The following is a 26,042-nucleotide window of genomic DNA, read 5'->3' on the forward strand; positions in this document are numbered from 1 at the left end:
AGTATGGGGGGAGGGGAATGCCGGAAACTTTGCTCTAGAGACTAAACATGGGTTTCACCACTTCAAGCCTCCAATAAGCAAAGTGGTGGTATTTCACCGGTTGATGAAAGTCATCTACCACCTCCGTACATGTATATACGAGGTACGTTCAAAAAGTTCCTGGAATTTTATTATAAAAGTTTATTGAGTGAACAGTTGGGCTTACTAAACTAATCACCTTCAAAGTACCTTCCTTCTGCTCACACAGATTTGTCCCATCAGCCTTCCCAAGCTTTGAAACATTCTTTAAAATCACGTTTTTTAGCAAAAGAAGGCACTTTGACATTTCCTTTGATATCATTCACTGTAGGGAAACAGCCCGAAAACACCCTTTTCAGTTTAGGGAATAGCTAGAAGTCAGACAGTGCAAGGTTGGAGGATTAGGGTGGCTGCTGCATGACTGTGATTTTCTTAGCAGCCAAGAACTGCCATTGGCATGTGACTGGATGCATTGGTGCTGGATCTAGTCAACCTTCCATTTTTGAGGTTGTCTTTTCCTCACATTCTTACACAAATGCATCAGAACCTCAATGTAATAATCAGCAGTAAAGCTTCTTCCCCTAGTCACAAATTTGTGGTGCATTATGGCTTCATTATTGAAAAAATTATCAGCATGGCTATGACATTGGATTGGATTGTGTTGCACAAGACTTTTTGGGCTGTGGGGACATTTTTTTGTTTGCCATTTGGACGATTCCTTGGTCTCACCCAACTTTCATCACCAGTGACCACTTTTCTTATGAAGCTCTGATCCTGCATAGATTTTTCAAACAAATCACCTGCAGCCCATTTGATTGTCTAACACCAAGTATGAAACAAACTTCAGAGAAAAATCAGTTTTAAGAGCTTGGCCAAAAATGTTTATTCAGATTGACTTGGGAGCCTGAGTTTTTGTTCTGTTTTCTTGATGTTGTTTGTGATTTATTAGTTCCATAGGGGACCATTTATTTTAATTATTTTTTGTCCATTGCTGTTTAATCAGTATTTTTAGTCCTGTCAATTTGATTTCATTAAAGTGATTTTTATTTCCTCAGGAAATAATTTAGTTCTAACTTTAAATAATTTTGAAAAAGCAAGTTAAATTTAAATTTTGAATGAGTTTTTATCAGAATTTTTAAGAGGTTTTTATGAAAATAAGATTATTTTTGGTCCTCTTTTTTAATGATTTTTTAAATGTTTGATTTTAAGTTTAATATAATTTGAATTTTAAAATTTAAAAAAAATATATCTTTTTGTTAGACTTGGTCATTTTTTTATAATCTTGTAATTAAACTTCAGAAGAACATTACATGGGAAAAGTATTATGTAAAAATATTTAATAAACGACACTTTGCCATGTCAAATATTTAGTTAGTTTTTTGGTTCATACCAATAAACTACCAGTATTAGCATTATAATGGCTAAATGATACAAAGAAACACTTTTGTGAATCTGTCAAAAGGGTTGGGGGGGGGGGGAATTCTATTGTTCATACTTTCCCATTACCAAAAATTGGCTATCCAGTTCCACTTCAAACTTTATCAAACTATCTGCTTCAACCACAGCATTGGGTAATTCATTTCATTGATCTACAATTTGAAAGTAAACTTCATGTTTACATCACAAAAGTAACGTGCTGCTTGAAATTAAAGTTCATGAGATTCAACTTCGTTACTCCCCAAAATATTTTGTCTCCTGGTTCTTCTTTCTTCAGCCAGTAAAAATGTACCTCTCTCAGCACCCCTTACCAATCTCGTTAGTGGAAAATGATGCAAGAAAGCAAGCTTAAACAGCATGAGCCAAAAAAAAAAAAAAAAAAAAAGTTCCATTTCACCTATCCATCCCCTCCAATAGTTTGTCTAGTTCTTCCTTGAATTATTTAAACTTTCCACTTGCGCAACACAGATGGAAGTTTATTCCAGTGGTCAGCCACCTGTTGACTGAAGGCAAACTTCCACACATAATTTGAGGAAGAAGAAAAATCTCACTATCAATGAGTTTGTTCAAGCTATTCAAATCTTTAATACTTCAATCAGACCACCTTGCAGGTGCTTAGTCTCGGGACACTGCAATTTACAAAGCCTTTCTTGATAACAGGCCTCCTTTGTTCCTGCCTTACCAATTTCATTGTCCCCCCTCTCTCCCCCTACACCTGGAGCTCTGCATCTCTCCTAAAATGAGGCCTCCAGATGTGGCCTGACCATTATCTTATACAATGAGATAATCACCTCCTTATCCCTGCTAGCAAAATTCCTGTATATCAGGGGTGGCCAGCTTAATTTGTGATGCGATCTACTTTTTTTCTTCAAAATGTGCTGCAGTCTCAAGAATTTCATTGCACATGGTTATAAAGTTAATTGACACATATTGAAAAATGTTGTTTATAAATTTTAAAGAATCTTATTTTAAATTCATATGTATTTAAATTTTTAATTTATGCGAAGTTTGTTTCCATGTCATCTGCCAAGCTTTCAAAATCTGGGATATACTGTGATAAGGCCAATCGTAAAGAATCTTCTGTATGCAAGTCCGTAAGAGTAGAGCGATTCTTCATCTTTGTTTGTTTCAAATACGAAAAGGTCGATTCACATAGATATGTGGAACCAAAACAGGAATTTAAAAGTTCACCGCATTTTTTTTATTTTTACATTTGAGTACTTTTCTCAGCAAACATATTTCCAAAAGTCTTTTTCTGATGATCTGACTTTTAGGAAGATATCGTTTTGCAATGTAATAATTTCATTTTCAAGTAATATTTTTTCCACATGAAAAATCTGAGCATTTTTTTTTTTTTTTTTTCCCTTTTCTTTTTTTTCTGCAATTTGTTTCGTATCTAAGTCGACATTAAATGGATAAGAAATATATTGAACAATGTCTGCAATTGTTTTAAAATCACTGAATCTGGTTTAAATATCATCCACAACTTGCTCAAATTCAAAAACAGGATTTTTTTGCAAATGATCTTGCATATTTGCAAAATGATCGAAATTTTTTTTCCCTTTGAGATTTTTAGCTATTGCCAAAAATTGATATTTATATGCAGAAATACAGTCAATCCTCGTATAGCACGATAGTTGTGTTCCTAGAAACCCTCGTGCAATGCAAAATCGTGCAATATAAACAACAGGCCCTATGGGAAAAATAGGGTTAGGTGCCGACCACCCAAGATTGAACACACATTTGTAACCAAAACATTACCAATCACAATAAATGACCATAATAAAATACTTACATATTTTATTATGACTATTACGTAATAAAATATTGCTAATGCTTTTGCTTCTATCGTAAGCAAACTTGTTTTTTGTTTGATTTTCTATCCAAACAGATGACAGCCGTTCCATCTCTTCCAATTATTTGTGTCTTAATCTAATGGATTTTAATTACACTTTGAGTTGTTCCTGCTATGAAAGTTGTTTTTATTTTCTCTGCATTCTTTGTAATTCTCGGCGTTGCCTCATTTAGTTCTGTAGCACGTGCAGTATCACATGGTCTTTCATTTCACTTAAAGCGTTTCACAATTTCATATTTTTTCTCTATCGACAGAGGCAGACTGGCCATAAGCCTTACTGGGGAAACCCCGGTGGGCCGGAGGCCGCTGTGATTTTGGCCATAAACCATAGTATGAGGCCACTACAAATTTTCCCGGATAAGAATTTTTGATCCAGTCTGCCTCTGTTTATCGATATTGCTTTTCTTTTTCTCTCTGAATCTGCAGTGTCTTCACCAGGACGCTCCCTTTTCACACCTTTTAAGTATTTTACTCATTTTTAGGGAATAAAGCACAATTACAAAACGAGGAGGCACGTTTGATACACATAAACAAAGCTGCGCACGTGTAGCACCTGAATAAACCACACCGTAAAGACAGAGATACACTATTAACACCTCACATTTTACTAAAGCACATTTATAGGGGTTACTACCATAAAACAATAAAAACAATTTCCAGTTGCATTTCTGCTAGTGGAATCTGTTATAAACTGGTAGTAAACTCGATCTAATTGCATTTGCAATAATACTGATAGCTGTAATTGTGTAAGTTTTTATGTTATTATGGTGAAATGTGTTTCCCCTTCACTGATATAAAAAAACATAAATACATTTTCAGAATCTTCTCTTCATTCCTATCGTGTTGCGTTCGGTTGGGGTGATTCTGTGTTCAACTTCCATTTCTTGTAAACACAAAGGCAAATTGTGCATAAGCGAATTTGGTTCGTGTTATATAAGATATCGTTCACCTATTTATAAATCGTTTATGATCGAATTTGTGTAGTGTAAACACGTGTTATACGAGGACCGACTGTACTACTAATCATATCACCCACACTTTTATTTTTGTCTTGTAATTCCAAATTCAGATCACTTAATTTATTGGAAAAATTGCAAAAAACCCAGATCACATAAACACTCCGTATCTTGTAGCTGCTGATAATCATCTCCTCTTTGATCAACAAATTTTTTAATTTCATTCAGTATATTTCGAAATCTCTATATAAACTTACTGTGACTCGGCCACCTCACATCTGTCTGCAATATCAGTTCATTTTCATTGAGTTGTGTTTTGAAAATTCTCCTTTGAAGAGACCGTGCTCTGATGGAATTAACAATTTTGATTTTGAAAGCTATGTCTATAACACTTTTAGGATTCAATCTTTTGCTGGCTAACACATGTTGGTGGATGATACAGTGGTAACTCAAAAAAATCTGGGAATTCGTCATCCTTTTGGCACAATGCGATGAACCTATTAAGATGCCCTGTCATTTCTTTAGCTCCATCTGTTGTTATTGATACGAGCTTAAATAGTGGTGATTTAATTTTTCAATAAAATTTTTGAATGCCTTAAGTATATCAAGATCTCTAGTTCATTCTTTTAATGAAACCATACCTAGCAGTTCTTCTCTAGTGGCAGAATCATCGAAAACCATATGAATAAAACTGAGCAATTGAGCCGTATGTTCATAACACTTTTAGTATTTAAAGAGAATCTGTTATTTCTAAAAATGCGTCTTTGATGATGAATTGACCATCAGAAAATAGTTTGCATTTTTTTTTCAAGATGACTGACTTCAAATGATGCTACAGTTATTGCTTTAGATTGTAAATTAGGTGTCATGAAGAAATTTTGTTGTGCGAATAATCTGGATTTAAGTTCTTTTAATTTATTTTTTTCTAAGGTCACTATTAGGCAGAAAATCTGATTGGTATTTACTAAATTTCCTTTTTTGGGTATAGCCATGGAAGCATTGCAATTCAAACAACATTTTTCTTTTATCATTACAAAAAAGTATTCTAGTTCCCACTCTTGATGAAAATGATACATTTTACTCATTTTTGTAGTATTCATTTAAAATCAAAGGGTATTAAATTAACGTATAGGTACTGGCCAGTTATTAATATTAAGTAATCTAAATAAGAATTTGATACATACACTATGCTCTCCACAACGTAACTGTGTGAATTTTCACTAAACAAGCCTAGCGGCTGCACAGTGACAAGAGTAGTGACATGGTTCAACTGATTTGTGATAAGCATATGCAGTGGGGCGCATAATAATAATATTAACATTTAGATTTTGACTAATCTATTTTATATATATATTTAAAATTCATTGTGATCCACCGCAGTTAAAGCCGCGATCGACTGGTAGATCGCAATCAACTTGTTGGCCACCCCTGCTGTATATCATTGACAAAACCCTAAGAGCTATCCTGGCAGCTTGTCTGACCTGCCCAGAGAACTTCATATCATACTGCGCAATTATTCCTCCCAGATCCTTTTCATTTTTCACTATCCTGTGTATAGTACCACACAGTTGATACATTACTCTGGGATTACTGCTGTCCATATGCAGTACCTTGCATTTGTCAATTTTAAACTTTACTTGCCATTTCTCAGCCCATCTACCTAATTTTTCTAGGTTTTATTGCAGCAGCATACTTTCATTACTGTAATTAACTACCCTCATCAATATCATTAATAAATATAAAAGCAACAATGAGCCCAGCACAGAACTCCTGGGGGATTCCTGGGACACTGCTGTTCATGGACTAATAATATTAATCCATGAAGAGCAATGTCCATTAATAACCGCTCTCTATCTTCTATCTCAACCATCCCTTTATCAGTAGCATTAACTTGCCCTTAATGCCACACTGCTACAATTTGTACAGCAGTCTTTTATATGCAGCAGCATCAACATCTTTCCTGAAATCCAAGTATATGAAATCAGAATTATTTTTTGCATCCAGTTCCAGTAACATTATAATATCCAACTGGATATTATAATGCTGGATTGTAATATCCAATCAGATTGGTCAGACAAGTTTGCCTCTTATCAGTATATTAACAAATCCATGCTGTGACTGCAGTATAAGAGCATTCCTGTCTAGATGAGCTTGCATTACTTCTTTAACCAGAGACTCCGTTATTTTCCCTGGAACAGAAGTTAAGCTAACAGGTCTGTAATTACTCATGTCACCCTTTGTTTCCCCCTTTTCAAATTGGGGATACATTTGCACATTTCCAGTCCATAGGGGCCCATTCCTGAATCCAAAGATGCTCTTATATTTTCTCTTATATATTATAATATTTTCTGATGTTTCTTACCTCTTTTGCTGCCTCTCTCAATGTAAATGGTTAGATCACATCAACCCCAGGGGCCTTTTTTTATGTTGAGCTTCAACTATTCCTCTTCCACTTTCTTCTGAGTTATCACAGAATCATTTAATTCACTGTTAGATTCTGATGAACACCTGGAATTTTTCAAAACAAAGAACTCCTCATGAGTGAATATAGATGCAGAATACCTATATAGTTTGTCAGCAACTTGGGCAGGATCATCAACAGTTAAACCATTGTCAAGTGGACCAATGTGATTCAACCCCTTCTTTTTACTGTTATTATAAGTAAAGAAGTCTTTGCTGTATTTCTTGGCATTTCTTGCCAGAGACTTCTCATAATCTTACCGAAGCTTGCCTTACCTCTTCTGTGACTTGATTGCGGACTGGTTTTTATCTACCATAGGCTTCTATATCACTAGATAATTTATAGTCAGTTCAACTGACATCCATTTAGGTATTTCTTAGTTGTTATGAAAAGCCTGGTAACTTCTATGATTACTTCCCTGAATGCTTTCCATTTAGCATTTGTTGTTGACAACATCATCAGATGTTCTCACTTTATAGAATTTAAAAAGTGTGGTCACTATTACGGATGCAAAAGTCCTTCCTTATATCATTGACAATAGTCTTTAAGTAAGTCCCACATCGGCACAATGTGATTGTGCAAGGTTCGTGAGGTATACCTTTTTTCACTACAATCTGTGCTTATTCACAGAAGAGACTGTTTTTACTTCAGTGGGATACACTTAAATAGAAGGAATACAAGAATATTTTCTGATGTTATTGATGCAGTGTTAAGGGGGATTGGAAAACTGCTAGCTGGGGGCATACACAGAATACTAACTTAATAGCAGCCACAAGCAGGAGTGAAAGTGATTCTTGAACTGCTTCCATTGGGACATACAGCAGCCTAGAATGTGAGGCAAGTCTTGTGGGGAGGTTCTCATGGGCTGTGGATTACTAAGAGCAAAAAGAGATGCATGTATACTTGCTGGTACACTAATGCTAGGAGTGTAAGCGTATTTGATGGGTTTGAAATTCTGGTTAAGTTATCAAATATAGACATTATAGGGATATTTGAATGGTGCTACTCAGACATAAGTTATGGGAAATTTGAATATGGCAAGCACAAGAAGAACAAGAGAAGACAGCAGGGGGCATGGAGGGCATGCCCTTGGTTAAAAAAAACCACAGCATCGAAGGCAGTGCACTTAGTTCATCTGAGTGGTCAGTGCAGTGTTGAGTCACTTTGATGTGAGATAAGCACTGGGAAAACTAAAATGAGAGTAGGAGTCTGCTATAAGCAGACTCCTACTAAGAAGACTGCGATTTGTATAAAGAACAACTATGCAGACAAATAGAATGGATCAGTAGATCATAATGTCTTATACTGGGGGACTAAGATGGGCTAAGAAGTGGCAACTGAAGTTTAACCTTGACAAATGCAAAGTACTGCATATGGGTAGAAGTAACCCCAGAGAAACGTACCAACTGTGTGGTACTACACTTAAGGTGGTAGAAAATGAAAAAGACATGGGAGTAATTGTGCAGGCAGATATGAAGTTTTCTGAGCAATGCAGACAGGCTGCCAGGGCAGGTCATGGGGTTTTGTCAATGATATATAGGAATTTTTCTAGCAGGGAGAAGGAGGTAATTATCCCTCTGTATAAGGCAATGGTCAGGCCACGCCTTGAGTACTGCGTACAGGTCTGGAGGCCTCATTTTAGGAAGGATGTAGATTTACTAGAGCGTGTACAGAGAAGGGCAACAAGATTAGTGAGGGGAATGAAGGGATCCTCTTATCAAGAGAGGCTTAAGTTCTGCAAATTGCAGTGGCTGGAGACTAGGCACCTGCGCGGCGATCTGATTGAGGTGTATAAGGCCTTGAATGGGTTCAGCACGCTGAATTCTGATGGTATCCTTCCACTTGTTCAGATTACGAACCTAAGGGGGCATAAATTCAAATTAAGAAAAGACAGATGTAGATTGGATGTGCGGAAATTTACCTTTAACCAGCGGGTGGTTAATTGCTGGAACAAACTTCCATCTGTCGTTGTGGAAGTTGATAGGTTGAATAAATTTAAGGAGGAACTGGACAGGCATTTGGAGGGAATGGTGTGATTTTTTTTTTTTTTTTTGGCTGATGCTGCATAAGCTCATACATTTGTTTTCTTGCATCACATGCCACTACTACTACTACTACTAACTTACTGATATTCACCAGAACTTGTGACTTGATTGTGCAGAAATTTTCTGGATTTATTGGATAACATGTACAGTAGCATGTTAAAGAGGTAACAAAACGCAGTATTCTTGTTCTGATTATCTGATTGTCAGAAGTGATTTTTCATGCATTAAGAATCTCCAGATAAAGGTATCACTTGGTGGCAGGGATCATAATATATCGTTATGGAATCTACTTAAATAACTACTGTGAAGTATAAAGGGTAGGGATTTTGTTTTCATAAGGGCTTTTGCAGTGGTTTTAGGTTGTTTTTAAAATTTCTTTAGTGGAACCACCAGATGATGTTACCGACTGCATATTCTAAATGGGAAGCAACCATAAAAAAAACTACTAAACTTTTAATATCAACTAAGGGATATTGTTCAGTGTTTAGACCTAAATGGATGTCAGATGAACTGATCTGACTAGTGGCAGAAAAGAAAAATGTATGGGATGGTTATAAATTGGCGACACAGAAATCTACAGTAAGTACAAACTAGTCTGTATTCAAGTCATACGGGGGGGTTAGGCAAACTATGGTAGATTATAAGAAGTCCTTGACTAAGAATGCAAAGAAAAGTAGCAAAGAATTCTTTGGTTATATTAACACTAGAAGGAAAGGGATGAACCACATTAGACCACTAGTATAAATGGTATAACTGTTAATGAATCTGTTCAGGTGGCTGACAAACTAAATAAATATTTTGCATCAATATTCACCCACTAAAAAGTTTTTAGAGGTGAGATTACCAGATGTGTACAATTGTTAGAACTGGGAACTAAATGATTCTGTAATTACTGAGAAGAAAGTAAAAGAGAAATCGATGGAGATAAAAGTAAAAAAGGCACCCGAGGCTGGTGGGTTCTATACAATTACAGTAAAATCCTTTTACAACAAATTCACAGTGTGTACAAATCATTTTATTTTTTGAAATTTTGTTCTAATGAACATTGTTGAAAATTATTTAAAAAAAAATCATGTTTAAATAAATTTTTCTGTGCTTTGCTGCACTATTATAATATGTAGATGTAATAATTTCTGCTTTATTTTATTTAAATACGGACTTTAAAATATGAATAAGAAAATAAATAAAATGATGAAATACTTATACTATAAAAGTAGGTTATGTTCAGAGTATTGTTGAACATATATTTTATTATAAGAAATACCACCATGCACTCATTAAGAAATATTGTATGATTGTAAGTTCAATTCAGATTTTGTAGCATTCCCTCCCCAATTTCTCCTACAGAAATATTACTGTAAATTTAGAACTTTGATCCATTTCATATAAGTCAGCTTATTATTCCTTTTCATATATTAATGCAATTTACTGCCAGACCTCGTTAGCATATATGAGGTCTGGCAGTAAAGTTCCTGGACTGGTGCTGTTGCCATCATGTTTGATGACTTTTAAAGTAAATGGAAGTGGTATGTTGTAGTTTAAACTTCCTACAACAGATGGTGGTACAGAGATCATCCAGTAAACTGACAGATTGCAAGTAACAAACAGTTACATAGTAGCATTAACATTCTATGTCACTATTTTGTAATGGAGCTATGAACGAATATCAAATTTTGCTTAAAACTAGGAAAATCTCAGAAACATATGAAATGTAAAAAACTGTTTATGGTGATGAAAATATCATTCCAGTGTGTTTGAATGGTATAAGCAGTTTTAAGATGAACATGATGATGTTTGCAATGACCCAAGAAGTGGGCATCTGTCCACTTCTCTGTCATCCTCTCAAAATAAGGAGAGAGTTGCAAATATTTGGGAAATTGTGCAGTTGATTGTTGTTTAACCCTCAGAATGATGGCTGATGAATTGGATATGAATAAGGGGATGATTTGTCAAATTCTGCATGAAGATTTAGGAAAAAGGAAGTTCCCTGAAAAATTTGTGCTGCACAGTTTCATTGATGAGCAGAAGCAGTGGAGTGTCATTATGCAAAGTGTCATTATCCAGACTTGTAATGACAGTCTAATTTCCCAGACTGGTATCGTCACTGAAGATGACTGTTGGGTGTTTTGTTATGACCCAGAGACAAAGTGATAGAGCATGCAGTGGGCGTCAAAATCATCACCAAGGCCAAGAAAGTTTTGTTTACAGAGGATCAAGACAATGCTTATCATGTTTTTCAACAACAGGGTATGATTCACAAGTAATATGTACCTGAAAGGGTGGGGGGGAGTCAATGCTGCATTCTGCGAATAGGTGCTTGAAAGACTATTGAAGTGCATTTCTTGGGTGAGGCCACAATTTTTAAAGAAAGATGGCTGGTTCTTGTTGTACGACAATGTCCCCATCCATTCTTTGCACACTTGAAGATATTTCTTCTTTCATTCTGCACTCGTGAAGACATTTCTGATGAAACATGGCATTGTAGAGATCAACCATCCACCCTACTCTCTTGATCTAGCATCAGCAGACCTCCTCCTCTTTACTTTGAATAAAAGTAAAACTATTTTTGAGCTCCTTCACTTTGTGCCCTTTTTATTGCACCAGTCTGGGAACTTTATTGCCACACTTTGTGTATATAGACACTTTTTGTTTTTACTATGTCCATCTGTCCGCATGTAATAACTCTACTCCCAGTGGACAGATTTTCAGGAAATTTTATGTTTGGTTTATATAGAAAGATTTGTGGAACCATCCCAAATTTCATTAAAATTAGACAAACAGAAATCTAGCAATTACAGTAATATATATATTTTTTCCATACAAATTGTATGGAAAAAAGAAATTCATAGATTAAATGTACATTTAATGCAATATTGTTAACTTATGGCTAAGTTCAGAAAACATTTTTAAAAACTAGAGTTTTATTAAATGTTCTATAAAGTTATAATTAATTAATAAGAAGGTAACTATATTTACTTTTCACTTCAGTTAATCACAGAAAAGAAAAAAGAAAAACTAGATTGTGCCTGAAATGTAATGCATTGTGTACATTATGTGACTTATAATGGTATGTTATTGTCAGGTGTTTAGACATTACTTAATAAAAAAAAGTTCAATCAATATCACATTTTCAGTGTATGTTTCATTGGTCCCTGGAAAGCTTTTAAGATTAATCATAGCCTGTCCTGCCCACTCTTTCCCTCCCTAACCACAGAAATCAATTCATATAAATTAATATTCACATAAATGAAGGTATTAACATATAATTTCGTTGTATTACACTAGAATGAAAAGTCGGATCAAGGCCAAATTTTCAATCTGTGTTCTTGAGAAAATTTCGGGTCCAGTTATTATTTCACAACCCTTATCACTTTCCTCCCCCCCCCCCCCAACACACAAAAATTGGCATAAATGAAAGTATGTTTACACATGAAATTGACAAGAAAAATGTGGATTTGCCAAAAAATTCCGAATTTTCACATATATTCTCTGTTGGCAGTGGGGATGGTTGCAAGTTCAATTCCAATTTCATAGCATTTCCTACCTGGTTTCCCACTATAGAAATATTACTATAAATTTAGATATCTAATCCATTTCAGATTCAAGTTAACTTAGAATATTTTAGGAACCTTTGTAACAAATTTTCATTTCGGTGGGTGGACTTATTTTGTTATAAATCATGACTTATGACTATCTGCTAATGCACCTGAAATGTAATGCGCTGGGTACATTAACTAACTTGTTATTTATTTATTCTTAAACTGTTTGTCGGTAATGTGGAATTGAACTTTGGAGCAATTATATATATATGGGCTCACGTTGCATCGAGTTGAATTCAGTTACTAATTCTCAATATTTCTTTTGCTAATCGAGGAAACTGCTTATGTGAATATAAGCAGAAGAGCTTGAAATCTTAAAAAATGAAGCCTGCTTCATTACTGCTCCTAGTTTATTTTTCGTATGTTTTCTTTTTGTTGAGCATACTGGTATTGAAATTCATAATAACTTTTTTTTTGTTTTTTTTTTGTGAAACATGGAAACACTGCACTGGTGTGGAGAAGTATATGATTAATTTAAAAATTTGGAAAATTGATTGCTGTTGAGTAATGCATTTTCTCAAAGATTTATGTAACTTATGTAACCGTATTTACAATTTGGGTTGCACGGTGGCCTTCATAATTTTGCAAAAACTTTTTTTTTTTTTTTTTATTTACAACAAAAGAAAGTTTAGGCATAGGTGGGTTCTGAAAATAATTTTTTCTACTGAATTTTTGTCCAAGACTATTTCTTTCAAACAAGACTTATTAGAGTATTAATAATAAGATAAGTTGGCTGGGACCAGAAATATTTTTATTATAAAGTAAATTTTTTTGTTTTTTATTTTTAATATACAGTCTTTTTGTTTTTTTTTTTTAATATGCTGCAAAAGCGGCAAGTAAACCTTTGTCCATAATTATGAGAGCACTCTTGGATCCAGGGGAAGTGCCTATAGATTTGTGATGTACAAGTGTCTTTCCTATTTACAAGGGGTGGGGGAAATCCAAAGGCAGAGTGAGTAATTACAGACCTGTAAGCTTGACCTCTGTTTCAGAGGAAAATGAAGGACTCAGTGGTTAGAGAAGTGCTGCAGGATTATCTTGACAAGAATAGAGTTATGTGGAAATCACAAAATGGATTTGGTAAGGTTAGGTCTTGTCTGACCAATCTGATTAGCAATTACAGTGCATGCCGAACGGGCTAGCCAGGTGATTAAAGTGCCTGTCTGGCAACCCAAAGGTCGTGGGTTCAAATCCTACCTCGGGCTTGGATCAGAGTAAATGCAAAAAAACTTTGGGAGGTGCATTATGGCCCACAGAAGCCGATGCGCCAACAACTAACAAAAAAAAAAAAAAAAAAATTACAGTGCATTAACAAAGGAACTGGATACAAAAATGATTTTGACATCATATACCTCGATTTCAGTAAAACTGTTGATACTGTTCTACAAGAAAGTGTTGGACAAGTTACTGCCATAGATATAGGGGTGGTTATAAATGGGCATTGCCCTTCTTGGACTAATTTTATTAGCAGGGTCCTTCAGGGTTCAGTACTGGGCCCTTTACAGTTTTAAATATTTATTAACAATGTTGATGAAGGCATAGCAATAACAGGGATGAATCAAAGAATATACTACTCCAACAAGACCTAGAAAAATTAGATAGTGGGCTGAAAAGTGATAATTGAGGTTTAATATTGATAAATGCAAGTTTCTGCATTAATATTGAAAAATGCAAGTAATCCCATAATAACATACAAAATTAGTGGTATTGCACTCAAGGCAGTGGAGAAAGAAAGATCTAGGGCTAATTGTACAGTCCGACATGAAGTTCTCTGAGTAGTGCAGAGAAGCTGCCAGAATAGATTGTGGGTTTTGTCAATGATTTTCATTAATTTTGCCAGTTGGGACAAGTAGATGATTATCCTATTGTATAGGAAAGTGATTAGGTCACATTTTTAGTACCACACGCAGATCTAGAAGCGTCATTTTAACGTGGACATTTTGGAATGGGTGCAGAGAAAAGCAACCAGATTAGTCAAGAACAAAAGCATACTTGTATCATGAAACACTTCTAGGAATGCCCCCCTTTTTTTTTTTTTTTGAAAACCCCAAGCATGAGAGGTATTAGAACTAAGCACGAGAACCAAGTACTGTGCATGAGTTGAAGGTTGACAAGATAAAAGAAGCTTGTTGACATTAGACTTGAATTTCTGTAGATTGTAATTTTCAGGAAATACATATGAAGGGAGGTTGTTCCAGAAAATGGAAGTTGAAGGAATAAATGAAAAGAAGAAAAGTTGGTTCTGTGAGTTTGAAGTTAGACAGTAAAAGGATATTGATTGGTTGTGGCACATGTTTGGACTGGTTTGGAAGTGAGAGCGAGAATTATAGAAGACAATCCAGAAGAACAATTCCCATGGGTATCTATAGAAAAGGCATGCAGCAGAAAGAGAGCATCTATGAGACAGAGTGGAGAGACTTTGTTAGAGATGAGCTATTAATTAACCTAACTGCCCTCTTTTGAATGGAATCTAGAAGCCTTAGAGAGGTTTTGGAGGCACTGCCCCAGATGTGAAAACAATATTCCATAGTAAGGCAGATTTGAGATTTGTACAGAGTGAGGAGCTGTTTAGAAGAAAACTAATACAGAGAGCGAAAGAGAAAACAAAGTTTTGTAGATGCAGAGGAAGCAATATTTGTGATGTGCTTATGCCATGAGAGATTAGAAGTCGGGCAATAGATATATGATCTTGCCTAGAAATCAGAGTTAGCATAGGAGCCGAAGAATCCTTTATGCGAGATGTAAGACAGGACTGAGTTTAGAAGGATTGAAATCAACTGTTATCTTTACCCTCACTGAAGAATTACCTGGAGATCAGCATTTAAGGAATTGGTAGTGGATATTCAAGAAGTGTTGAAATTGTTTGTGCAGGGCAAGGTTTCTCAAACCGGAAGGTGGAATGCAATGTGCTGTCATCAGCAAAATTGTGGCTAAAATTTCAGGTCAATGGAAGAAGGTCAGTAATATACAAGAGGAAAAGAGTGGGAGAAATAACCAAACCTTGGGGAACAGCAGCATTAGTGGAGAATTTAGAAAACAAAGAGCCATTTACTGTTACAGTAAATGTCACATTTACTGTTACAGTAAGCATTGAGAGAGAAAACTGGATATCCAATTACAAAAAACAGTTGGCAAACCATAAGATGGAAACTTATTTAGAAGACATTTATGCCAAATATGATCAAAAGCCTTTGGAATGTCAAAAGCAACTGCTTGAATTTCACCAAACTATTCCATTGAATTTGTCTATAGGTGGGTAACATAAGCCAGAATGTCACCAGTGGATCAAAACTGATGGAATCCTTACTGGTGATCATCGATCAGGTGGAAGGCGTCTAGATAGTTTGAGTTGGCAGTTAATTGATTTCTCTATTACTGTAGAAACAGTAGAAGTAAATGCAATGGAATGATACCGTATTTCCCCATGTATAAGACGCTCCCATGTATAAGATGCACCTTAATTTTGGGGCCCGAAATTTGAAAAAAAATGTATTTCATAAAGTTATTGAACTCAAGTTTTATTCATCATAAAATTCATACAACTCATCACTGTCAAAACTCCCATCCATTAGCTTGTCCTCATCTGTGTCTGATGACGAATCACTGTCTTCATATATTGCCTCCTCCTCAGTTCCATCTATGGCATTTGAAATGCCACACTTCTTAAATGACTTGACAACGATCTCAGTCTTGATATTATCCCAGGATCTTTTCACCCAGGTACAAACTTCTCCTGTAGTTGGTTTCTTCATTCTTCCTGCTGCTGTCAAATGCTGGTGTCAAATTGTCCCCAGAAGACTTCATCCATTGGTTCCATTCGTCTCTCATGTCAGCTTTGAAGGGTTTGTTAATGCTGACATCAAGTGGTTGGAGCTGGGGTGTCAAGGTATGACGACAAGTTTTGTTTTTTGCTCTGCAGCAATCTTCTTTGTATTTTTTGTTATGTGTGCCCCGAATTGATCAAGCACCAATAGGGCAGGTTTGCGTAAGAGCCCACCTGGTCTCCTGCTCCAAACTTTCTCAAACCAGATCTTCATCCCATCCTGATCCATCCAATCCTTGTCATGAACGTGGACAATCACTCCTCGAGGAATGTCTTCTTTTGGCATTGTTTTGCGTTTGAAAATCAGCATAGGAGGCAGCTTGGTTCCGTCGGCACACCAAGCTGGAATTACTGTATAATGGCTCTTTTCATGTCCACTTGTCTTCACAGTTACAGTTTTCACCCCTTTACAACAGTTCTGTTACTTGCAATCTGTCCCAACTCAAACTGATGTGTCTTCCGACATTGCATGACAAAACGATGAAATTCAAGGACCTTCTGCTCATAGCTTTCAGGCATCTTTTGGGCAAGTCTGGTGCGTGTACGCATGCTTAGTCCATTCCATTTCATGAACCTGAAGCACCAATTGTGTCCTCCTTTGAAATCAGTAACTTCTTTTTCATCAGCAATTCTTCTTGCCTCATGCCGAACCATCTTTGTGGACACAGGAATTCCAATTGCCCTTTGCTCCTCAATCTATATCTTCAATTCCCTCTCTAAATTAGGCCATTTTGCTGACTTTCTTCTAATGGCCTTCTTCTGCTGTGGCGTTTTCAGTAGTGTTTCTTCTTCCCGTAGCCAGTCTCGGATTGTTTTCTCAGTTGGAGGAGGACCAAACTTATGTTCGGCAGCACGATTTCCATTCACTTTTGCAAACTGGATCACTTTTAACTTGAATTCAGCACTGTACAAAAATCTTTTCTGAGCCATTTCTGGGCAGAACGTGGCAAAACGTAACCTTAATATACTGGTAACAAGTGTGAAACAATGAGTGCAAAGACAACAAGCGGGAAATGCAAGTAAAAAAAATCTTCAATGACTGTATAACACACCCAGTTTTTAGACCCCAAATTTTTCGAAAAAAGGTGCGTCTTATACATGGGAAAATACGGTAATTGGATGGAACAGATTTGTCACCTTTTGTAGGAACTGGCTGAATATGAACAAATTTCCAGCAGAAGGGAAGACACCCTTTCAATAAGGATGTGAAAAAAGGCAACACTGAGGAGTAAGTCAGGAGGACAGGTTTTGAGAACCAGTGGTGAATTACCATCAGGACCTGGAGCTTCCTTAGCATTGAGATTGTTCAAAATTCTTCTGACATCCTTTTGACGGAAGACCACAAGAAGCATTGAATGGAGCATACTGGAAATGTAGGAGGTTGTTTACCAAAATCATCAATACATGAGTTAGAAGAAAAGTAGGATGCTAGCAGGTCAGCTTTATATTTGGCTGAAGTGGCAATAGAACCATCTGTTTTGACAGAAGTGGGAATAGAGATGGACAAAAGTTGCAGCCAATAGCTTTGTTAAGAAACCAGAATGCTGAACTACATATTGGACAAGAAGAAAGTTTTCTACTCTTAGCTTGTCAAAGTCTAGTTTGGACTGATAAATAACTGCTTTACAATTGTTGCAAGCTTTGGTATAGACAGAAAATGAACCTGGAGATTTGGATACAAGCCAATTGCAATATGCAACATTCTTATCTTGAACAGCCTTAGCACATTTATTGGAAAACCACGGTTTAGATAAACAACGAGATTTTAAGGTGTAGTATGGAATAAAGGATTCCATCCCTACAAGAATAGTTTCACTGACACAATCTGAGAAAAAAATTGACATCAGAAGGTCTGAAACAGTAATTCAACCAAGGAAAAGAAGAGAAATCTCGCAGCTCATATCATTTTGCATTTTTTTTTTTTTGTTATTTAGTTTTTAGGAGCGTTAGCAACTAAGGCCATGTTGCTCTGGAGATATGCGGTGGTCATTCCCTGACCTTTCCGCATCCTCCGTATTTGGTGGTCACGGGTTCGAACCCCGGTCTAATCAAGAAGTGTGTGCTATGCACTGCTGCTCCTGCCCACCTGGCTACGGAGGCGACCTTGCATTTTTGTAATGCCAAACAATGCAAGGTTGAGAATGCCTATGAGAGAAAGGCTCCATTGGAGAGGCGACCATCACCAAGTTGTGATCTGAGGTGTCTTGATCACTCACCTCGATCATATACTTATAAGGGTTGTTTGCGAAAAAAAAGATCATGCATGTTGGCTGCATGGTTAGAATTGTATGGTATTCTGGTAAGTAAAGGAACAATCTGTGTAAAGTCATTAGTAATTGCAAAAACCTCAGCATCTCAACCAGCTGGGTCTGTGTGACTAGGAAACCGAAGGTATCTTGAATTATGAACATTAAAATTTCCAAGGAAAATTATCTCACTGTTAGGAAAGTTGCAATGAAAAAAGTGCAGTTTCAAAGTGAGCAAGTTCTAAGTGATTAGTGGAGTTGGGAGAATGACAGAGACAACAGATGAATTTGACAGAATGTGGTGAAGAGATTTTAATCCAGAGAAGATCAAAAAGAGGAGATTCCAAATTACTAATTTCTGACGGGGAATATCAAAACAGACATATGCACAAGTACCACCTTTGAATAAAAAGGAATCGTACAGCGAATAATTCGGACAACAGAGATGAGCAGTGGTTGAATCATCCGATAATTGGGATTCAGTCAGAAAAAGTATGTTGGGTTTGACAGACTGTAAGTGTAGATTGACAACATTAAGATTGGAACTGAGACCACTTATATTTGAGAAGTGGATGAGGAAGTGTTTAGAAGGTTTAGATCTTTTCGCAGATAAGTTTGTTCTATTAGTTTGACAATTTGTGATGTATACATTAGTAAGAAAAGGTGGGGGCCATGCTGTATGAAGTAATGAAATTCTTGGATATGGCATGCACATGGCAAGAATGTACCCAGCTGCTTGAAATAATGTTGGTGCGACAATGCTCACTGTGTACACACTGTATATACACTACTTGGACTCCCCCCCCCAGTCCATCTGGCAGAGTAGAGGCAGCGAGATTATATGCTAGCTGATTTGGAAGCCTCCTAGAGAGAGAGAGAGAGAGAGAGAGAGAGAGAGAGAGAGAGAGAGAGAGAGATTCCTGTAGGTTCAGTCTGGTGGACTGTCTAGCGGCTGGCCTGTGAACACCATTTTAGAGCTGTATCCTTGAAATGTAAGGAAGGTTGGATCTCTCCATGATGTCCATCATAACCTCTAATTGCATTAGAGGTTATGATGGACAATCATACTGCATGATGAAGTTGCTGTTTTTGTGCCACAAAAAAAATCAAATCAAATCAAAGCATGATGGAGAAACGAGGGGTTGTAGGAGCTTTGCTCTGGAGACTAAACATGGATTCCACTACTTCATGCCTCCAATAAGCAAAGTGATGGTATTGCACTGGTTGAGAGTCATCTACTACCTAGGTGTTGCCTGGTAACACAGAGGGGCAGTGTTCCTCTGTGTGGTGTGGGCACTACAACTTCACTCCTGCTTATGTTGGTTCACACCCGGATGGTCATCTCCAGTATGCTAGGTGCCATGTTTCAGCTCTTTCACATGGGGGTTATACCCAGGGTTACTAAGAGTCCCACCATCGTGCAGGTGCAAGCAGAGGATTTGATTTTCACAGTCCGACTGGACTTTGCCAAAATTAGGTCCACCTGACTTGTGTGTCACCCAAATATCAGTTCCATTAGTGTTTTAGACTCCCCAGGTAGCAAGCCCAGCTTGACATACCTAAATGTCTATGACTGCCTCAAGGACCAAATGAGGAAACCTGATTGAAGTGTTTTAGGCTTTAAATAGATTAAATAAATAAATGCTGATGGAATCCTTATTCTCTCTTGAGTGGTGTGCATAAGGGGATTTAGACTTAAATTGAAAAAGGATGGCTGCAGGACAGATGTGTGAAAATTTGCTTTCAGCCAGAGAGTAACTGATTGCTACTCTCTGGTAGTAATTTTTGAGAGTAATTTTTTTTGCTTGTTGCTATATAAGCTTACAAGCTTGATTTTCTGCATTATTTGGCACTGCTAATACTAATACTAATTTCAAGTTGTAATTGTGCAGTAATATCACCACAGTTCCCTGTTGCTCTTGTGTTTCCCTGAGTGAGTGGCTGGTGCCACCCTAATGAAATGGCGACTGTGGTTCTACTAAACTTTCTTTTGTGTTGTTTTTGTTTCTAAATAGGTGTTTGTATTGCCTAATAGGTTGGTGTGGGGTTGGATTTCCTTGCATGATTTCAGGCAGAAGTTATGTAATACTGTTGGAGGATTCCATGCTGAATGTTTCCATGGGTGAGTGTAGGCTTGTGTTTGTTAACTTTAGATGTTTTATTTTATTTTATTAGGTAGTTTTTTTGTGTGTGATTGCAAGATGAAGTTATCACCTCTTTAGCGTTATTTGTTGGAGCTTGCAGTAGTTCTTATATGTGGTATAATAGTGTTTAATTTTATATATTGTTAATTGATATAACTAAATTTATAAATAATACTTGCACTACAATAATTAAATCCCCAGATAACCCACACATATTGATATCATTTGCAATATATTTTTCAATCATGAGGGATTCTGAAGGTAAGATAAATTTGTCATGAAAATGGTAATTTAATGTGAACAAAAATTGGATATAACCTCACTTTTCAAACAACAGCTTCTGGTTGGAGCAGACCAGAGCTAAAGCAGTTAGTCAGTCTGGGTAGATCACATGTGTGCTAAGCACACATGTGATTAGCGTCCAAAAAAAAAGGAAACCAAAACCAATTGGTTTTGGTTTCCTTTTTTTTTTTTTTTTTGCTCTCTGAATAAATAGTTGCATTAGATCTACAGAGAAAGTGTAGTTCATTTTTTTTTTTTTTTTTTTTTTATATGAGCTTGGGTTTCAGTCTTATCAAAAAGAATTGAATGGAATTCAGATTATCTACATTAAATAAAACTTCAGAATTCATTTCAGTTTCAAATTGTCAGTTTATTTGTATTACAGAGGTTTTAATAAAGGTTTATATTTTAATATCTTGTAATATCAAATCTGGTTTCTAAGTGGCTCTAATTAATCATTTTGGTCTTTTTACAAATGTGAATGCTAATCCCCTTCTGTCTCTCACACACATAAATACATGCACATGCAAATAATGATTTCACAAGGCAGTATAGTAAAACCTCGATTTAATACATTTGCTCCTACCTATATTAGAGAGAGAGAGAGAGAGAGAGAGAGAGAGAGAGAGAGAGAGAGAGCGAGCGTGCACATGCGTGTGTTCTACATGCCATAATTTTTGGAACATTGAGTATCTCTGGAATCATTTATAGCAGTGAAAATTTTGCCTTCATTCATTTTATTATATCCCCCCCCCTTTCAGAGCCTTATAGACCCTAATCAGGTCCCATCTATGGTGCCTGATTCCCCAGTTGTATAGCCTTTAATATTCAAAGTTTTTTTCCTCATATGGATACCCTTTTGCAGATCACACTAAGTGGATTGTCAGTCTTTGAACTTTCTCAAGAAGATTGATATTCTTTTTCAAGCACAGTCTCTATACTTGGATACAGTATTCCAAGTGGAGTCTTAAAAATTGCCATTTACAGTGGGATTGCAACCACCCAACTCTATAAACAAATGTTTGCTCATTAATAGGATACCATGATCTTCTTTGCCACCTGTCAGCACTGCTTGGAGAACTCTGTGTCCAACCATATTATTTCAGTTCCCTCCTAGCCGACTGAAACACGCTCTTGGCAGTTAACACACGCTAACTGCCGCCACTATCAACATGACAGAAACTGAAACTTGCTGTCATTAGCTAACCTGTGGAGGAGATGACAATCCAACATGTTATTGATAGTGAGGAAAATCTTACAGAATTGCTGTTTTCTGAAATAAGAAATTTCAGAAAATAAGAAATGCATTTTTTTCTCACTTCTGAATTGGTGTGCTAGACTGAATATTTATAGATCTAACTATCATAAATTATATAAATAAGCACAGCATTGCATTGTGTTTCTGTGCTATTAAATCCCCACAACACATGCTAGCACACATATATGCGTGTTCATGCACACTCGTGCACACACACACACAACTACCACCTCTGCTTTGTCTTTTAGACAGTTTGCAATCCAATATAGAAGTAGGATCTTATCCATAAAACCCAGTTTGTTCCAGTTTACGAGGTGTGGCTATTAAATAACAAGACTGCACGTGCAGCCTCTACACACCAAGTGCCACCTGTGAAACAAAGGCACAACAGTTGATATTGAACTTTTTGTTATTTTTCTGCCAAGTTACATTCCAACACATTCATTCGCTTTGCATTAAGGCAGGTTTTCATTACCTTGTTTTTTGCAGTTTGCCGAAAAAATGACAGACAGGAGAATCGAATAATGAGTCAACCTCATATTTTTAACAAAACTAAAGAAAACACCAAGTGAAAGTTATGAGTTGTTACACAAAGTTTATGGGGAAGGTACTATGTCAAGAGCTCACATGTTTGAATGGCATAAAAGATTTTTTGAAGGAAAATAGAATGTGGAAGACAATGAACAACCAGGCTGTCCATTATCTGTGGAAACTGATGAAAATGTGTACCAGGTAAGGACATTAATTAGAAGTGATCATCATTTAAGCATTAGAATGGTTTCATCAGAACTCAATATGCACAAACAGTTAGACAAATTTTAGCTGAAAATTTAGGCATAGAAAAGTGTGTGCCAAGATGGTGCCAGAAATTTTGAATGAAGATCAAAGAATGAGAATACTCCAAGTTTCTGAAGATGTTTTAAAAAAAAAAATTGTGAAGGTCCAGGCTTTCTGAGTACTGTAATTACTTGTGATGAAAGTTGACTGTTTCAGTATGACCCAGAAACTAAAAGACAGTCAATGCAATGGAAGACAAAACAAAACCCCGAACCAAAAAAAAGCGAGAATGTCAAAATCAACAATAAAAAACAGTGCTTCTTGTTTTCTTCAATATTAAAGAATTATTATGGCTGAATACGTTCCACCAAATCAGACTGTTAATCAAACGTACAGGAACTCCCCGACTTACGTAAGGGTTGCGTTCCGCGGAATGCTACGTAAGTCGGAATTTCCCCCATGCTTGTGCAGCACTTGCAACTGTGCTCGCTGAATTCATTGAACTGTTAGTAATTTCCACCCAGGCCTTATTAATGTTTAAGATGGCGTGGTAAATATTGTAAGATTTCCAAAAGTCTCTTAAACGTAAAATTTTTCTCATCATCTACTAAAGGAGTAGGAATAATAGAACCTGAGCAGGTTCTATTATTCCTACTCCTTTAGTTTTTCTTCTTACTATCTGCATGTTTCTCTATGCGTTAATTTAATTATTTATTTATTTTTACTGTATCCATCACATAGGGGGCACGACATATTATTTTGACGACTATTACATTATGTCCTAGATACGGTCAATATGTAGTATGTATTATATATTTAATCTTATTTTAATCATTAAATTACGTTCTCTGTCGGGTCAACGATGATTAATATATGCTTACTTTTATATTTTACTTATATTTCTTACCTTTGATTCTAATATTTCTAAATTTTCTTAACTTTTATTATCATCTTTTGATTTATTTATATTCGATTTACATTCGGCCTATACTGGTTTATATTTGGTTTAGATTTAAATTACTTAGCATATATTGATCATCACAGAAACAGAGAACCTCTTGTCGTTTTTTGCCTTCATTCTGGGTGGTTGGCCCCAGTTGAAGTCATCTAGATTGTCGGTAAAAAGCAATAATAATTTTTTTTTTTTTGCGTTTTCTTAGGTCCCTGATGGTATTATTATTGGATTGATTTGCTTATTCTAATGGTTCTTTATATTACCCTTAATATTATAGACATTATGGGTGTATTGCATGATTGCTTGCAACTGCATTGACTCAAATATTATTTACATATTAGTTACAGTTATTGTCGTTTTAACTTTCTCTCTTTACTTTTTTATCAATAATTATAAATATATATATATATATATATATATATACCATAATTAGATAAGTTATAGTGCAAGAACCCTCCATAGTTTGAAAATCGAGGCAGACCCCGGCCAACCGTACACACGTGTGTGTGTGTGTGTCAAAGTATAACCTTGCTAAATAGTTTAATTTTGGAAGAAAGTTTCACAAGCTTCCAGAAACTGTTTGCAGAAATAGCATTATTTTTCAGGCAGACCTTTAATTTGAACAGTCTATATTGCTCTCCCCCACCCCTCACTGGCGCTGCTTCCATAGCCAGGCGGGCAGGAGCAGCAGTGCGTAGCACACGCTTCTTGATTAGACCGGGGTTCGAGCCCGTGACCACCAAATACGAAGGATGCGGAAAGGTCAGGGAATGACCACCGCATATCTCCGGAGTAATATGGCCTTAGTTGCTAATGCTCCTAAAAACCAAATAACAAACAACAACACCCCTCACTACCTTGTAAAAAGATAATGAGAGGGGGAGAGAGTTTTGTATTTCTGACATTTGTATTTAGGCAACTTTACATCAAGTGCTCTTTGCCCTTTTGCTAGTCTTTAATGTTTTCTTTCTGTTCTTTCATTACTCTGATGCCAGAGTGCATTTTCTCTGCTGAAACATTTGTTTATTATTATTAAGCTAATATTTCAGTGAAGTGCAAATTGTAAAGATGATTATAATTAGTTATTAAATTAAATTATACATTATTTAATTAAGAAGTCTTATGTTTGTTCCCTGTCTTGAATTTCTGACCCACTTTTAAGTTTTCATATTTTAAATAATTTAGTGTAATAATGTTATTTATTTATTTTTTTCATAAGGGATGATGTAACAGAATGGATAGGTGGCAGATCACCTGAAGGTAAATCAGTTTTTCAGGTTTATTCCAGATTTTTCTGAACTTTAATCTCACATAATGTACAATCTTAAATGTACATTTATTTATTATGCCAACAAAGGTTTTCATGTTTTCCTCATAAAATATTAATTATTAATGATAATTATTGTCATTAATAATACTGGCCAACATGATTTTTATCTCCAGTAATATGTCAACTGTTTGCAGTCAGTTTTTATGTATAAATTTCAAAAATAATTCTTAAAATTGCATATCACATCACAGTTTCTAATTTCTAATCTAATCTCCTCTAATTGAATTTCTACAGTTGTGTTTTCCCATGATACATACATAAATCTTAGGGAAGTAGATGTGACACTGATTTGTTGTATTACCTGCAGATAATAATGTTTTCACGTGCTCACGGAGGACAGTAATGTTGGTGAGGATTAGCATGTTCAACCTTGTCTGTCTGCCTCCCATCTCTCTCTCTCTCTCTCTCTCTCTCTCTCTCTCTCTCTCTCTCTCTCTTTCATTAATGGAAAGACAGAGTAATGGTGGAGGAGTATGTATACAATTTATCTGTGTATTTGTTGTTTCTTCTGTGTTTTGTGCTTAGCATCTGTATTGTTAAAATGTTTAAGCAGAAGCAAAGGAAGTGTCTGAATTACCTGATAATTTTTGCAACCTTTGTGGATGGTTTACAACAAAAACTGTGAGGAAGAAAATTTACAGTATTACTAAATGTACATATTCTTTGTATTTTGGTTGCAAGATTGATGATCAGAACAAAACTTTTGCTTGACGTATGTGCTGTATTACCTGCACCACAAATCTGAGGATGTACACAACTGAGAAAATTAAAAGTATGCTTTTTTGCTGTGGAGAGAACAGCAAAAGGCATACTGCACAGCATCGAATATCCTAACATCTGCAACAAGGCATATTCC

At 36.0% G+C, this 26,042-nt stretch overlaps 1 protein-coding gene across 1 annotated transcript in view; it reads left to right on the forward strand.

Annotated features, from left to right (window-relative positions):
- Positions 1–26,042, forward strand: part of LOC150084646 (transcriptional adapter 2-beta-like) — a 356,600-nt gene that overhangs the window by 31,602 nt on the left and 298,956 nt on the right. The window contains exon 5 of the mRNA XM_090376312.1: positions 25,076–25,116. Coding sequence (XP_090232438.1) covers positions 25,076–25,116 — 41 coding nt within the window. The remainder of the gene's footprint in view (positions 1–25,075; positions 25,117–26,042) is intronic.

Source organism: Mastigoproctus giganteus, chromosome 6 (assembly GCF_048544385.1).
Source record: "Mastigoproctus giganteus isolate SK-2022 chromosome 6, ASM4854438v1, whole genome shotgun sequence".
Taxonomy (NCBI): domain Eukaryota; kingdom Metazoa; phylum Arthropoda; class Arachnida; order Uropygi; family Thelyphonidae; genus Mastigoproctus; species Mastigoproctus giganteus.